Genomic DNA, 12,096 nt, shown 5'->3' on the forward strand with positions numbered 1-12,096 from the left:
AGATCTTGGAGACACCAGGACTGCAGGAAGAAGATGCTTCAGAAAGAAGGGAATTCAGCTTAAGCATGTTAGAAGGAAGGCTCCTGCTGGAGTACTGGAATGCTATGGGATGCCTCTTCTATCTGAGCTAATTTGAATCCCTTATTATATTCCTGAAAATCAAAGGCACTGTTGTCAAGCGTCCTATTTCAGATTTAGCAGCTGCATCTGATGGAGAGGAGAAAGTTCTGAAGGAGATGGTTCCTTATTTGCTACTATTTCATTACAGCAACTGAAATTTAGCAATACTGGGGATGATAGAAATTAATAAAAACGATAGTTCACGTGTCACGTATGGTGATGTCTGAACTGACATATCCTTAATGTTACCATTTGTTCTGTTTAGGCTGTCCACATTCATTCCATGTTGCAGTTGTTGGAGTCATCCTCTGTTTTTTGTCTGAGTATTTTTTACCTCACGATCCTAAACTGGAATAATCAATTTTGTGTATGGGTGATGTTCGTATTTTTGTTTGAGTGTTAAATAAAGCTAGGCTTGTTTTTGAACGTGACAGAATAATTCAAATGGAGTGTCAAGAAAAATAAACTGTGTATACTCTTTCCATTTTATTTTAAATTGAGTTTGAAAAGAAACGGATGGCATCTTGACATTTGGCAGTTGACGTGTTTTTATACAAAATGCTGGACTGACTTGCTTGCTGCTCGTTTTCCCTATGTAGATTTGAAAATTATATCTCACTAGACTGCCTTTGATAACGGTATCCGTTTAAACAACCACATCTGAGATTTGTCCCATGTCAATTGTTTTTGGGCTGCCAGTAATCAGGTCACTGTGGTGCCACTTATGAACATAAATGTGTACCACCAACACAAGGTTTCTACTGTATGTGCAAATACTACTTTATGTGTCCTGAGCCTTGTCAAATCATACATTTTCAATTCCAAAACTCACATATTTAATACATGAATTTCAGACTTGTTGGCAACAGGAGCAACATTTGTAGGTTTCTATAGCTAAAAACCAAAATACATATTCTCAACGCCAGACTGCGAGCTGAATTTGATTGACAACAGTCACTTCTTGAATGCAGTGTAACAATATTTTCTGAAAAAGGTACCAAGTCAAATTTACTAGCTTATTTTTTCTCAGCATGTCTGTATCTATATTTATTTTGCCATGGATAAAGATACCTTTTGTGACCAAGTCACGTCTTTCAATTTGATGAAGGAAGATGTTACAAGCGTTAAGTGTTTGTGGTGGCATCAGCAACATGGATTATTTAGTGTCTTTACAGCTGTTTTTCCCCCACTTAAAAAAAAAAAAAAAAAAAAATCTTTTATTAAACTGCCACGCCTGGGGAAAAAAAACCCTACTGAGATCTGGATCATTTGATGAACTAGTCCTGAGAGCGCTGTCTGAATACAACTTTCTTTGTGTCATAATTTCCAAATGTGCGCACACACTTCTTCAGAACTAATATGTGGTTTGCTCTTGTCTCTTATTGCTGGTTGAAACTGAAATGTGTGTGCTATATGTTCTTGCACAAGAATAGGTTTCAGTATAGAAGGGGGTGTGTAAGTACCGCCGGCAGGATCGATAATTTATGTAGTGATATGAAATGTCAAATAGTCAGCTGGGTTGGTTCAGGCAGTAACTCTAGCCTTCAAGGATGTAAACAGTGCTAACTTCTTCAAAAAATAAATAAACAAGAACTTTTATTGTGAGAATTATTACAACAGTGGCACTTTGGTAATTTACGTGGAAACTTCAGTAGTAATCAAGAAAACTATGAAAAGAATTCAATTTTTTTCTTGATTTCATGTTCCCTAAAATACTCTTTAATTCATACCTGCTGCAAATCCAGTATAAGTAACAGTTGCTAATGCTCTTTTTCAGGTCTCTTAAAAAGGTGGGTGAATACTAGAAAAGCCTGTATATAACTTACTGGTTTATTTTTTTAGAAAATATCTTGACTTTTTCTTTTTCCTAACATCTTGCTGCATTGAGACATTTACTGATACTTGCCTCTTGTAGTGGGACTGAAGTTGAATTCTGTGGACCCAACAATGAGCATTGACTTGAAATACTTGGGTGTGCAGCTTCCTCTTTCCTACTCAAATTATTCTTTGTGGAGCTATCCAGGAACCAATCCCAATTCTCCAGGTGGGTAGAATATGAATTTGCTGAAAGCTCACGTATTACCTTTTTATTATCAATGATCAGAAGGAGGGAATGGCCATTTAGTTGAACGTGATATCTTAAAGAGATTAAAGCAGTATTAAAATGACAAAATGTGAGAATTTCCTTAAATCATTATGCGGTTACTGGCCAAGGAGTTCTGAGTAATTCCGGCCAGATTGTCTTTAGCCTTCATTTTTGTGGTGGTTGTGATCCAGTAATAGTGTCTGTCTAGCTTGTTTTATATGGGCATGTTTTGTCTCTTGGAGCTGGATTTTATAAATGTAAATATGCACATTAACTACTCTCAAACAGCTCAGAAAAAGCGTAAGCAATCTACATTTCTCTGATATTGCTCACATGCAAAACCAAAAAAGTTGTCTTTCACAGAGCTAAGTATCAGAACTTTCCAGAAGAGCTTGAGGCGCCACTTGGGGGCTAATCTATAACTTCATGATAATTATTTATTACAAAAGTGCTGACCAATTGTGCTTTTTTAAACTTAATCGGTATCCAAACAAGTGCATTTCTCATTATAATGTGACTATTATTCTAATACTGCTGGTAGATACTGTTTTTAATAAAAAACTGGTTGGACAAAGTGTAGGGGTGCTTATCTTTATCCTACTTACCTCTTTCTCCTACTTCAATATTCTGATTACTGTGTCTGTCTTAATCTGCTACTTTTGGGAGCTGGTAAAGAGGCAGACATTGTATCTCAGCTTTGTTTATGCTGCAAAAAAGGCAGATTCAATTCAGAAGACCTCAGTCAGCTTAGTGTGAAATGCATTTATTTCTAGCCTAGCGGTATGTAAAACAGCCACACAGTTTTTATTAGTAGTATATAAAAATACTATTAGTATTTTTACATTCCAACTTAGCTCCCAGAGCTGATGGATAACTTGACACAGATGTTGCTGTCTGCCTTCTGTGATTATTCCCCGTGTCTACCCCTAATTAATACTCAGCTGAATTTGACAGAACAGCAAAAGGTAAATGAAGTTTCTACAGGCCTTAAAAGTCATTGGCTCAATTGAGGGGAGAGACTCAAATTACTTCCCTTGCTGAGAGAGGTTGTAGTATCAGCTCAAAGCCTGCCTGTTCCATTTTAGCCTAATAACTTGCTGATTTGCCCATTTTGAGTTTTGGAATCAACTGCTTGCACCATTGCTAAGGAGACTAAAACTGAAAATAGAGGAGAAGACATCTTTTGTGTGGGATAGCAGATGCATGACCGTAGAGCAGAACTCCACAGGAAGCTTGGCTTTGTTAAGTATTCTGTTAATTAAAGGCAACCAAAAAAAAACCCACAAAAAAAACCCCAAACAAACAAGTAAAAATCAAGTCTCTTTATTCAGCCTTTTGATTTACTATTGTTTATCTATCCCTGAAAAGAAATAAGCAGAGTTTGCTAGGACATTGATACAATCAAGCTTGGTTCATAAACTGAGGCTAGCTTTCTTCTTTTCCAGATACAGGATTTCCTTTTGTTTCCAGGACAGGAAAGACAAATGATTTCACAAAAATCAAAGGCTGGCGAGGGAAGCTTCATGGTGCTTCTAGAAATGAAGGTAAAAAAAAAAAAAAGGAAAAAAAAGAAAAAGAAAAAAAAAAGAAAAAGGAAAATAAAAAAGGAAAAGAGATCAATGTACATATTTCCAACACATGGCCTTTTTGTTGACCTTCCATAGATCTTGAAATTTGGTAGTTGTGTGTGTCTTAATGAGAGATTTATTTTTTTTATATTGAAACTGTCATGAATAAAGAATTTTTTGGTACTGCTTCCATGGTCAGAATGGAGGTTTATGAAGGAAGAGAGAAACTTACTCTGAGTAAGATTAAAAAAAAAATTACATGTATTCTGCTTTACACAGAAGGCTTGAGCGAGGATCAAAGCTGTAATAGTTTTGTTTTTGTTCGCCAGTTTTGAGTTTACTTGGAAGTATGGTAATTGGAGAATTCTGTTGCCCATGGACCCTAATAAGCTAGAGTAATTTTCATTTATATCAGAGTATTTTTAACTCCAGTTAGAGTAGATATTCCTTAAATATTTGATTACTTTGGCCTACCTCAGGGAGAAATGGATATTTGGCAATTTGCCAATTTTTTACTTTATATTTAGATTAACTATTTATATTGTACCTTCTGCACTTTCATACAATGTTGTGTTGGGGTATTCCAGCTGTATTGTGGTATACCAGGTAGGCTACATGTTCAGGACAAACGAAGTAAGTTGCATGGAAGCACTGCCTGTTGAAGGCCTACTGTTTTTGTGAATGAATACATGTGTAAAATCTCCACAAAAACAGTTGTTCAGACAGCTGGTTGTGTTTCAGAGTGGATTATATTTGGCGTGCCTCTGTTGTACTCTTCTAAAAGAATTGTATATGTATTTTTAGAGAGGTATTGCCTCTTCTGTATTGTTTAATTATTATAAGATTTGTCAGTATGTTTTCCGAGGAGCTAGTTAAAGTGCTCTTTATTTGTTTAGGTGGCAGTTCAGAAGGTTCCTTGAAGAATCGCTCAGCGTTCTGTAGTGACAAGCTGGATGAGTACCTGGAAAACGAAGGGAAGTTGATGGAAACGAGTATGGGATTCTCTTCTAGCACTCCTGCTTCTCCTGTGGTGTATCAGCTTCCCACTAAGAGCACTAGTTATGTGCGAACACTCGACAGTGTTTTAAAGAAGCAGTCCACCATAATTCCATCAACATCTTATACATTCAAGCCTGTTCCTCTGTCATCTACCTCTAGGAAGACAAAGACTCAAAACAGACAGACATCTACAAACAGTAGAGTAAAATCATCTTACAAGCCTATACTGCCTTCACCTTTTTCTACAAAGCAGAAATCTTCAGCATCAGGGGAAAAGGCTGCTAAGTCTGTCTCGAATAGCAGTTTGACTAACCAAGCAGATAGTTTTGTGGTGCCAGCTCTGGATGAAAACATACTTCCAAAACAGATCAGTTTGCGCCAAGCACCACAACAGCAACAAGCAGCTCGTCCACCAGGTTTGTCTAAATCTCAAGTGAAGTTAATGGACTTGGAAGACTGTGCTCTCTGGGATGGCAAACCACGGACCTATATTACAGAAGAACGAGCAGACATCTCTCTGGCAACGCTGCTTACAGCTCAGGTAGATCTGTAATGGTTTCCTTGCTTTCTGTACTGGTGCTTTTCCAAATCTGTGCACTTAACTGATGTTGCATATAGATGCAGAAAATAATCCTGAAGCTGCGAAGGAGCATAACAAAGCATGATGTTCCTTTGTGGTGTAGACTTTGCAGTGAAAGTTGAAAAGTGCTGACATAGCAGTATGTGAAAAAATGAATTGTGATAGTAGCATGTTGATATGAATCATTAATAATTTGAGTTATCTCAAATTTTCACCATTAAAAATTCTGGTTAATACAATTGCTATTCAGAAACTGCATTTCCTTACTGTTTGTCACTTTTTTTTTTCAGCTGAACTAACTGCAAAAAAATCCTGGTCATGTAACTTGGTTGTCACATGATAACCTCTTGTTTCTTCACATCCTACTTATTACCAAGGTGATTTAGATGTCTCAAATTGTCTCTCAGGAGACTTCAAATGCAAACTCTCTTCTGGTTTTTTTTGTTTTTTTTTTTTTTCTTCAGTATAGATGACAAATATTCATATGTGAACCATGTAGTTGGAGGAGTTATTCTAAATAACTTTGAATAGCAATTTCACATATGCTTGATTTAATCTTACTAAAATTGAAGTGTATATTTCTTTAAAACTTCTTTTAGGCTTCTCTCAAAAACAAACCTATCCACAAAATAATAAGACGACGAGCACCTCCTTGCAATAATGATTTCTGTCGACTGGGTTGCATATGTGCCAGTCTAGCACTGGAGAAACGTCAGCCTACCCACTGCCGCAGGCCAGACTGTATGTTTGGTTGTACTTGCTTGAAGAGAAGAGTGTTGCTGGTGAAGGGAGGATCAAAACATAAGAAAATAATGAAAAAGGCTGTGCGTGGAAATCTTGTGTTCTATGGATCACAAGAAGAACAGCAAGAGGATGAAGAAGTGGAAGAAGAGGGTGATGGGGAGGAAGATGAACTGAAGCAGAAAGAGAAGAAGAAGAGAAAAAGGGTGGAATACAGTGAGTATTGCTGGGCACAAGTGATTACTTACAGCTTTGCAGAAACTGCCTATCTTGGTGGGCATTTTTATTAGGATGTGGTAGTGACGCCATTTCCAAATGCAGAAATTGGGAGTGAATTCCAAGAGATGTCTGCAACATCTGCTTTCATATAGCTGACTAGCAGGGAATAAAACACAACACCCCCCCCCCCCTTTTTTTTTAAAACACTTATCTGATCAGCAATTTTAGCAGTACTTAGTTGTTTGTGATCAAATAGCTGGAGTTTCTTTTTGATAATTTAAACTCTTCTTGCTCAACTCTCCAAGTATCTTTAAAGACTAAGGATATGAGAGAGTTACTGCTACCACTGTTGGTAAACTTCACTGTCTGTTTTCTTTCCATCTTATCAAGTGAGTATCTAGAGCTGTATTTTCAAGTGCTGTATATAGCTGCATAGTTCATTGACTTCAGTGGAAATACGGTGATTTACAGTAGTTTCGGGTCTGGCCTAAGGTATGCTCAGAAAACCAAATTGGTAGAAATTGACCATTGATTTACACTTTCAGTTTCTTGCTAGTAGTACTTTTAGCAATAGCTAAAAACGAACATAGTGTTACCTGCTGTTCCACTGGAATAAATGAATTCTGCCGAAAAGCTGTGGTATAAAGTCTGGTTTTTTGGGGGTGTTTTGTAATTTTTAAGTATACAGCATCAATGAAGATCACGAATTCTTCAGTGTTTTTCTGTATCTGCTATCACAGTACAAGTGAGAAACAATGATTAGTGAAGGATAATTTTATTTTCATTTCCTCTTTCTTGTGGACAAATCCCAGTCGCTTTTGGCTAGAATTTGAGACAAGAGAAACAGCTAGTAGTATTCTCTGGCAGTATGAACTAGTGATTGCTGCATGGCTAGAACTCAGGCTCAAACAAAAATTTCTGTTACTGCTGTATTAGATGGTGTTTCATTTATAAGTAAGGTGTTCTTGTTTTTCCTCTTTTTTTTTTTTTTCAGCTATCTGTGACTCAGAGCCAGAACAGCCTGTTAGGAATTGTCCATTGTGGGTGAAAGTAGAAGGTGAAATAGATCCAGAGCCAATTTACATCCCAACACCATCTGTTATTGAACCAGTTAAATCTGCGGTACTGCCCAACCCCGAAGTCTTGCTTTCTAGTAAGCATAGATCTTCCAGTGGAATGAAAGCAGGCAGAGTGTATACTCCTAAACCCAATCCAGTGGTAAGAAAGGAAAAGAGATGCATTTGTTTTTCTTTGTATTGAAAATTAAAACAAACACTGCCAAAAGCTTCTGTGCTAGGCCATTTGAGCTGAAAGCCTAAGATTGACTGCCCCTATATGTTGATAAGCTAGGGTGAATTGACTGTGTATAAATCTTTTAACTGTGTCCATCTTCTGTTGAGAATTTACTGTAGCAATACGCAGATGGTGAAAGGTGATTATGATTCACTAATAGCCTCATTTAAAAAATGCAATAATACATGCTATTTCTGGCAAAATGATTGCTGGTCCTGTAATGGTTGTATAAGTTATTAACTACATAATGTAGCCTATCTAATTAATGAATTACTTGCAAAAAAAAAAAAATTGGGATACAGACACACAGTGTTCAGTGTAGTTCTGGAGTCTTTTTTTGTTCTTGTTTGAGGTTTCACTGCCAACATTGGAAGAATCTGCATTTGCCTCTGCCCTCACCTTAGTATCTAACAAAAGCAACAACAGCAGTAGAGGAAGAACAGCAGTAGAGCTGAGTCTGAAGAACAAACATACCAGAGTTGTTATTTAATGTATACCAGATAATGTTAAACAATGCATGACGCTTAGGACTCGTTTCCCTATTTAATGTATACCAGATAATGTTAAACAATGCATGACACTTAGGACTCGTTTCCCTACTTAGAAAAGTACCTGAATGGGTTTGGGTTTTTGGGGGTGATGTTAGGGTTCTGTTCCACCCTGCCCTGAATATGTAATTTGTAAGCAAGATGTAGACTGGGCCATGGGATACTTAGAGGGCAGATTCAGCTTTAAATGCTAGACCTTTCTTTTGACGTTTACTATTGAAGCATTAATATTGAAGTGTTGTTAGAAAGCAAAACTGTTTCATTAATCTAATATGCATCTAGAATGGATATGTTTTCTTCTCTTTTTTTTTCCTTTTTTTTGTAGATTCGAGAGGAGGACAAGGATCCTGTCTACTTGTACTTTGAAAGTATGATGACTTGTGCAAGGGTCCGAGCGTATGAACGCAGGAGAGAGGAGAAAAAGCAACAAAAAGACAAAAGTGATTTACAGAGTTGTAGTATAAAGGTAAGAAGTCGCACTGTAACTAACATGTATCATAGAACAGGCAGAAATATTGAAAATGTTGAAGTAATTTTTTCCCCAGAAACTCCTGTGTGACATGAGGGCTTGACTTACATTTGATGGTGATAGGGCTGTGGAGCCTGGAGCCTAAATCACCCAGCAGTGCTGGTAGACTTATCTTCTTACTATGATAGAAATTGTCTGTGGAAATTCCTGCCTGCCAAGTGCATTATCATGTAAGGCTTAGATGTTCATTGTTAAAAGAGCTGTTCTAAGATGAAAATTGTAACATTGTAAAAGTTAGCATATGTTTTATGATTCGGGGTTGACAGTATGATGAACCAGTTTATTTTATGATGTGCTTTTTAGTGTGGGAGAGCGATACAGGATGAGTATTTTTCCTGCATTTCTTTCCTCCCACAGGAGCATGAACCAGAGCTTCAGTCTCCTGAGAAAGCAACCTGTGAGATAGACAAAGACACTGATAAATCAGGAGGTAAGATCTGAGTCTTGAGTGTAACTCGACCTCTTGGTAGTTCCACATTTTTGTGGGTTTTTTTGCGTTGGGTTTATTTTTTAAAAAAGTTGCAAAGAAAAAAAAGTTTATTTGCTGGGGGAGTTATTACAGTTGTCAATAAAAATCTTATGATGTGCTTACAGTTTCCTGTTTTCTTAAGCAGTTGTGTGTTGTGTCACGTGGGAGGTACAGCAGGCTAAATATCCAGTACTTGCTGTTGCTCTAAGGTTAAAATGACCAGTATTACTGTAGCTTGTTCAGCAATAAAAGATAATACTGCACAGCAAACGTGTCTTCAAGAGTGATAATTAGATACTTGGGAAGGAATGGAGATCACTATTCATGGTTTGTCTGGGGTTTTTTTTTCCTCTTTTTTTTCCTTACTATTACTTTGTAGTTACTGAAGAATTAATAAATATCCAAGTGGTGTGTGGGGATGGGATCCTTGTGTTCTCCACTTAGAACCGTATGGGACAAGGAAGCGCCTATACTTTATTTGGAGTTGTCTGATGTTGAATTCTTTTAGTTCAAGTTGAAAGGTTGGATTGAAGTTTTGCTGCATTATATATACTGGGTTTGAGTTTCTAGTTTGTAAAGAAGTAGGCTAGATGTCTGTGTTCTCCTTCAGTCTGAAGTGGCCCAAATCATGTTATGAACTTTAAAATGAGACATATACTAGAGGCATTGTGTCATCCACTAATGAAATACAGCTGCCTTTTTGAGCTGAATTTTTTCACTGTTTAATGTATACAACAGCGCACTCTACGTTTAAGGATGGGAATGGAAAAATAATACAACTAGTTGAAAATGCTGGTGAATTGGTAGGTGAAATTAAAATGGCCAGGACACAGGGCTCAACATCCTTACAGTTTTGCAAAAAGTGACATTGGATCTCTAATGACAACAAAAGGTTATGCTTCTGTTATATATCTTCTGCAAAAGACAGTTCTGCTAGCAGCACGTTTGCCCCTTGTGCTATTATAGGACATTGGTCCTTTTCTGACTCCAAGAGAAAAGTGCCATCTCTTGAATAACCAGCGATGCTTTCTACTGCATGTTGGTGTTGCTTGGAGATCTTTCATCCATATACTGAAACAACCCAGCTTTGTTTAGCTTGTGATGCAATGGGATACAACCTGAGATGGTATGGCTGCAGGGAACAAACTGTGAGAAATAGTTACATTAGTTTTGCGGTGAGTTTTTGCTTGCTTGTGAAGCTCTGCAAGGGGAAGTGATGCTTTGAACAGTTCTTTTACTTATTGTTGCCCTGCAGCTGAGACAAGGGTGGAGGTGTGGGCAGAATAAAACTGTTTGAATATCCAGGTGATTAAAATGCCATAGTATTGCAGAAACCTATTTCAATTCTTTCTCAGAGAAAAGCTGGTGGTCTTCCCGTAGTGAGGGGGACTCTTCTTCCACCTCCTATGTTCATCACACCACTCCAGGTGGACCAACCAAACTTATCGAGATTATCTCTGACTGCAGCTGGGAGGAAGATCACAATAAGATCTTGACCATCTTATCACAGCATATCAACAGTAACGTGCCACAGTGCCTCAAAGTGGGTAGCTTCATTATTGAATTGGCTTCGGAACACAAGGTCCAGGATGAGAACCACCCTCCTGTCTACTCCTCCAGAGTGAAAATTTCAGTGCCGTCCTGCCAGGACAAGGACGAGAAGCCTGAGATACCTGTCTTGGAGACTCCTGATAGTGGAGTGCCGTCACGCAAAAACCCAGAAAATCTAAAGTTCTTGCGGGCAGACACATTGGACAAACTGCGGGAGAAGTTGCATGGGGGCAAAGGCTTGCCTTTTTATGCAGGGGTTTCTCCTGCGGGAAAGCTGGTCGTCTACAAACGCAAAGCTAATATGAGCCCCTCAGGCTTGATTCAGGTGGGTCCCTCTGCCTTTACTGTGGAGATTAGATTCAGTTTCATCCAGTATCCCAGAACCCCTTGAAGGGGAGAACACTCTTTAGTTTGTCTACTGAGTCTTTTGCCTGTCCAGACAAGGATTCTTAGTATCTGGTGGCATTCCTGCCTCTCCATAGCTTGTCCCTTTTAAGATAGACTCAATAACAGGAAATCTGATTGGAAGTCTGAAATCTGATGGTTTAGCTTGTCCTTTTGGCCATTTGGGTCTTGGTGGCCCAAGTACAGAATGTCTCTCAAGATCTTTTTGGTGCTTTGGAAAACTGCCTGCAGATGCATTTGACAGATACTTGTAAATGAATGGCTGTTAGAGGCCACAAAAATAATATTTTCTGAAGAAGTGTACACTGGGACAAAACTTTAAAATGAAACTGTAAACATTAAATTGTTTTTTGCTGCAGCTTACTGTTAATCTTCACTAATAGCCTGCGTCCTCTTTGCAGAATATATGTTGCTTATCAAGAGACTTCATAATCCTACGTTCAAAGTGAGTCCTTTCCCTGCAGATTCATGCTGCCAAGCTGGTATTAGGAGTTGGCGGTAGGAACTGTAGGGCTAGGATGAAGATCTCTTTCAATCAAAGTAATTGTGGTTATAGTAACATCACTTTCAGAGAAGGAATATGAATTGGAAAATAAGTAAAATTTATTTTCACGACACTTGCAGATAGGGTACCCTCACAAAGGGAAGCTAGTGGAGACAAAAAATGTAGGGGGAGATTTCTTACTTTTAATAAAAGTTGATCAATAAAAAGAGTCAAGACCTTATTTAGTAGTGTGTTAAATATATTTGGCTTTTAGAAGGTATTATCAAACTACCTGAAAGTAAAATGCAACACTACCAAAACTGCCCATTGACCAGTAGGCATAAAGCCTGACGTTCAGAAACATGTTCTGTTTCTTTTCTCCCCTGCAGTCAGTTACCCCTACAACTCTGAATTTGAAGTTAGACAACTCATCATACCTTAATTACAGTATCAAATGACAGTACAGATAAGAAAAAAGCTGGTAAAGCTTTTACAAGCTCTTTA

General features: G+C 37.9%; 1 protein-coding gene across 17 annotated transcripts in view; it reads left to right on the forward strand.

Moving 5' to 3' along the window:
• The window catches only part of MGA (MAX dimerization protein MGA), a 66,024-nt gene that overhangs the window by 24,322 nt on the left and 29,606 nt on the right, over positions 1–12,096 (forward strand). For 13 of the 17 annotated variants that reach the window (XR_012775912.1, XM_075502763.1, XM_075502762.1 and 10 more), the window contains exons 6-13: positions 2,036–2,164; positions 3,652–3,750; positions 4,671–5,314; positions 5,953–6,310; positions 7,308–7,531; positions 8,480–8,620; positions 9,041–9,113; positions 10,508–11,028. Coding sequence is in view for 15 of the 17 variants with exons in the window: in XM_075502763.1 (XP_075358878.1) it covers positions 2,036–2,164; positions 3,652–3,750; positions 4,671–5,314; positions 5,953–6,310; positions 7,308–7,531; positions 8,480–8,620; positions 9,041–9,113; positions 10,508–11,028 (2,189 nt within the window). In the remaining 2 variants the exon portion in view is untranslated. Of the gene's footprint in view, positions 1–2,035; positions 2,165–3,651; positions 3,751–4,670; positions 5,315–5,643; positions 5,731–5,952; positions 6,311–7,307; positions 7,532–8,479; positions 8,621–9,040; positions 9,114–10,507; positions 11,029–12,096 lie in introns of those variants that run through there. The other 4 variants (XM_075502760.1, XM_075502768.1, XM_075502764.1 and 1 more) reach the window with 4 other exon arrangements.

This window comes from Mycteria americana, chromosome 5, assembly GCF_035582795.1.
Source record: "Mycteria americana isolate JAX WOST 10 ecotype Jacksonville Zoo and Gardens chromosome 5, USCA_MyAme_1.0, whole genome shotgun sequence".
Lineage (NCBI taxonomy): Eukaryota > Metazoa > Chordata > Aves > Ciconiiformes > Ciconiidae > Mycteria > Mycteria americana.